The sequence below is a fragment of the Pinus tabuliformis genome, chromosome 7, assembly GCF_031772625.1.
Source record: "Pinus tabuliformis cultivar Carrire ecotype Pingquan chromosome 7, CPIR1, whole genome shotgun sequence".
In the NCBI taxonomy this organism is placed as follows: Eukaryota; Viridiplantae; Streptophyta; class Pinopsida; order Pinales; family Pinaceae; genus Pinus; species Pinus tabuliformis.
The window spans coordinates 52,395,020-52,399,189 of record NC_142293.1 but is presented as its reverse complement, the minus strand read 5'-3'; the positions used below and the strand labels follow the sequence as shown (position 1 = coordinate 52,399,189).

At 37.4% G+C, this 4,170-nt stretch overlaps 1 protein-coding gene across 1 annotated transcript; it reads left to right on the top strand.

Annotated features, from left to right (window-relative positions):
• Window positions 1-657: 657 nt before the first annotated feature.
• LOC149245171 (uncharacterized) lies at window positions 658-2,774 on the top strand. The gene is made up of 4 exons (XM_089457685.1): window positions 658-956; window positions 1,085-1,230; window positions 1,324-1,847; window positions 2,054-2,774. The coding sequence occupies exons 1-4, from the start codon at window positions 901-903 to the stop codon at window positions 2,597-2,599; spliced, it is 1,272 nt and encodes a 423-aa protein (XP_089313811.1). The 5' UTR covers window positions 658-900; the 3' UTR covers window positions 2,600-2,774.
• Window positions 2,775-4,170: the final 1,396 nt, after the last annotated feature.

The window sequence follows — 4,170 nt, the reverse complement described above, 5'->3', positions numbered from 1 at the left end:
AATCGTTGGGGGGTAAAAAGAAGGTAAAAAAGAAGTTAAATGGGAAGTTATTATCGGAGATAACCATAGCGTAAAGAGAAGTATAGGGTGGGTTTACTTATTAACTGCCGGCCGTTGGAGGAAAGGGGAATGGAGAATTTGGCGAGAGTGCAGTGAGGGCCATGTGGCGAGTAGCGAGTCCGCCAAAATTGGTAACTCCAAGATAAGCCACATGAATAGGACGGCGCTGACAATAAGACACTTAATTATACGCTGTAAATTCAGATAAAAACGCACCCACTTTGGCAGATTGCGTGTATCACGCGCATGATGTTAAGGGCAGAGGGGGAAAGAGGGATTGTGTGTGTCGAGAATTTTTATTTTATTTTTTAATAAATTTATTATTTTATTTCTGGATGGTCGTCCTCTCCATTCGCCACCTTAATTAAGAAGTTAAGTCGCTCACACTTTCTTTATACACGTAGAGTTTGGTCAGAAGCAACGAAATCGCTACAATTGTGGCGCAAATTTCCCGTCCTTTAGCAGTTTGGATTGTTCTACTCGAAAAATATTGATGGTTGATTGATATACACATTCACACACACCACACCAACTGCCTGATTGATTTGATTTGACGATATAAATATATATCTGTATATATATATTATGTGTATATGCTCGCCATTATCTAAATCACTTGATTTAAGCAACGCATTTGCAATTCCTACCAAACGCTTCGTCCTTCCAACTGCCCATCTCCTCCTCCTCCTCCTGCCTTGGCGAACGCTTCTTCAAGCCATTATATTCTGTCTTTTCTCCGGTGTCTATATATAAGCCCTCGGCCCTTAACAAAATTTGCTGTTAGGGATTTCATACAGTTTCCACAGAGAACACGGTGAATTGAATTATTTGTTTGAAGGAATGGCAGTTCAAGCACAGCATCCTTCTAATGTATTCATACCAGACGCTCGTAACAGGTTAGAATGAACGATGGGTGTCTTTCTAAGTTTTTTTTCTGGATTGAAGTTTGGGCATCATTCATTCATGGTGTAAAGAGATTAAATAAAACTAAAGAGCTCTTGTGTGATTTTTCTCTGTTCTGTAGGGCGAGAGCGAGTCCTCCTGTTGTGAGAGATAACAACAGAAACTACGTGGCCCCTGGATCAGGGATACCCATTTCAGTAGCAGAAGCGTTTCAGTTTCAGCCCAACATGAACGCGGCTGCTAATCTTTTTCCTGTCTACAATTCTGGTAAGAAAGTTTCCCTTTCTATTTCTGATCAATTCTTTAATGTTTTGGATTCAGTCATAGATATCTGATGATTTGGGGTGTGATTTGATTCAGTGGCAGGATTGAATTTCGGGCAGCAACAGGTCCTGAACGGTACAGTTTTCAGCGACCCAGAAAGCGAACTTACCTGCAATATCTCTGGTTCCCGAAAGAGGCCAAGGGAAGATGAAATCTTATTAACACAACAACAGAGGCAGCAGATTTCACAACATCTCACGTTAATGAATATGAACAACATGAACATGAATATGAATATGGGCATGGGCATGAACATGAGCATGAGCATGAACATGCCAGAGTTTCAGCAGAAGAATAACAATATAAATATAACAACAGCAACAACTCCTCTTCCTGTGTCTCTGCCTCCCCAGTCTATGGGTTTCGTTTCCACAGGTCTGCAACTATCATATGATGATAGTAGCAGATTGAATCAAACTTCCACTTCCACAAGTGCCCGGAATGCAAATGCAAATGCCTCTGCCTCTTCTTCTTCGACTCTGTTATCTCTCTTGGGGGATGATTTGACAGGCCAGATGCAACAGCAACTCGAGGAGATTGATCAACTCATCAACATGCATGTAATAATTCTCTTCCACCTTGTAAAATTTTATGTTTCTGTAACTGGTCTTGGGAAATCTTTTCTTAAATTCAAAATCTAATCAAATTTCCCATTTTATTCTTTATTGTTATTGCTTTACAGATTTCTTTGTTATGAAATTTTGCTGCATCAGGATGCAATTTTTTGGTTTATTTTGATTTATTCATGTGTTATTGTCGATTACAGAATGAAAAGGTTCGAATAGCACTGGAAGAGAAGCGGCAGAGACATTCCAGAGCCCTGGTTGCCACAGTTGAAGAAGGGATCCTGAGAAGGCTCAAGGTAAAGGAAGCCGAACTGGACAAACTGAACAGGAGGAATCTGGAATTGGAAGAGCGCGTCAAACAGTTGAGTGTGGAGAACCAGATTTGGCAGAACGTGGCGAAGAACAACGAGACCATTGCAAATACATTGAAAACCAATCTTGAACAGGTCTTGGCTCAAACCAGGGAACAGAGCATGAGGGAAGGGCGTGGCGACAGCGAGGCAGAAGATGCGCAGTCATGCTGTCACGATGGCGTGGATACAGAGGATGCCCATTCCAGGACCCTCAGGGAAAACAGAGAGCTCAAGGAACAGAGAACTTGCAGAGTTTGCAGAACCAATATGTCGTGCATTCTTTTGCTTCCCTGCAGACATCTCTGCCTCTGCAAGGATTGTGAGGGCAGGCTAGAAAAATGCCCACTTTGTAACTCGGCCAAGAATGCAAGTGTACAGGTCTACATGTCTTAAGTTTCTGATCGTCCTGCGTTTTCAAAGAACGATGACATGAAATTCGTTTAGGATAATAGAAATTGTACATGGAAAAATTCATTGTAGACTCAGACTCAGTTTTGTTCAAAATTTCATGTATGCAATTTTTGATTTTGCAATTCTCAGACCTTGGATCTGTTATTTGTCAGGTCTATTTGGTTTCAAATTAGATATAGATGTGGATACTGTTATTCTTTTCCGTTGGTTCCGGATTTCTCTTCTAATTTACAGAACGTCTAGCATGAGAGGGCTTTGCATTCTGGAACTTAATCATTTAGAAGACCTGCAATATGATTTTGAAATTATTCACAGATTTAATGGACATAAGGAACATCTGCTTGCCACTGTTAAAATTACAGGGAAGTAGTTATAATAACGCCTGAATAATGATAATAGTGTTCTGATTTGATGAAACTCTGTTATTGGTTTAATTATTGCTGTACTACTGAACAGAGTCTTTATTTGGGTGTTCCTCTGCCATTGTTCTGATGAACTCTAAGGACTCATCATTTCAAGGAACTACCATGTCAGGCAAGCAAGAGAGCATCATGAAAACCATGAGCGTTTTGTATGGGTATATGGGTTAAACCTTGTACACCGGGTGAGGTTTTGAAACCGTGGGGTATTCTTTGTTAAATTTTAACTACGATTCAATATATAAAATTCAAATTTAATATATTTTATAAAATAAAAAACCATATCAGAAGATCCATGGCCAAAGTAAAAATTTAAGGTTCTAAAATAAAATTTAACTATTATAAATCACTTTGCCAAAATAAAAATATAAGGTTCTAAAATGAAATATGAAGTTTATTTAATTGTTATCAATCACTTTACTTTATTAAAGATCCACACGATAAACTATTTAAAACCATTTTGCCACTGGACCTCGGGATATGCCCATGTATGTCTATGGAAATGTTAATCGATTACTCCACCTAATCTGGGTATAATTTAATTAAATATGCTACTATTTTCTAATCTTGGTATAATTTAATTAAATATGCTACTATTTTCAAAGTGAATGATTGATCCTGATCCTTCAGCAATGGGATGTCAGGGAGTTGGCGAATCGAAAACCCAACTCCAACCCGCAAGTTCCTAAATTTTTAAAATGCTATTTTAACAAGTTTTTTAATCAATTTTAAGTTATGGGCATACAATATACGTGGTTGGTATCATCTTATATAGTATTATTTTATTAACGGCTTTAATTAACAAGTTTGCCCATATTTAGTATTTGTATATTTTTGAGTCTTTGCCAATATTTAGTATTCATATATTTTTGTTGTGATATAATATATATTTTTTCAATATTTCAGGAAAGTTTTGTTAATTTAATGTTAAAATAGTTAGCCAATATTTAGTATTTATATATTTTTACAGTGATATAATATTTTTTTTTAGTATTTTATGAAAGTTCGGTTAATTTAGTGTTAAATTAGTCTCAGGAGTGGTTTGGGAAAAACGAAAGCGTGGATTTGCTCTCTTTATATAGGAAGCTTTGTCCATATGGAAGGTTAATGGGACTTAGAAAATATGCTTTACGG

What these genes read in the sequence shown, in the direction of transcription:
- LOC149245171 (XM_089457685.1), top strand. Translation starts at nt 901, where the DNA reads ATGGCAGTTCAAGCACAGCATCCTTCTAATGTATTCATACCAGACGCT. An exon ending in ATACCAGACGCTCGTAACAG is followed by an intron (nt 957 to 1,084) that starts GTTAGAATGAAC and finishes TCTGTTCTGTAG; the next exon opens with GGCGAGAGCGAGTCCTCCTG. An exon ending in ATCAACTCATCAACATGCAT is followed by an intron (nt 1,848 to 2,053) that starts GTAATAATTCTC and finishes TGTCGATTACAG; the next exon opens with AATGAAAAGGTTCGAATAGC.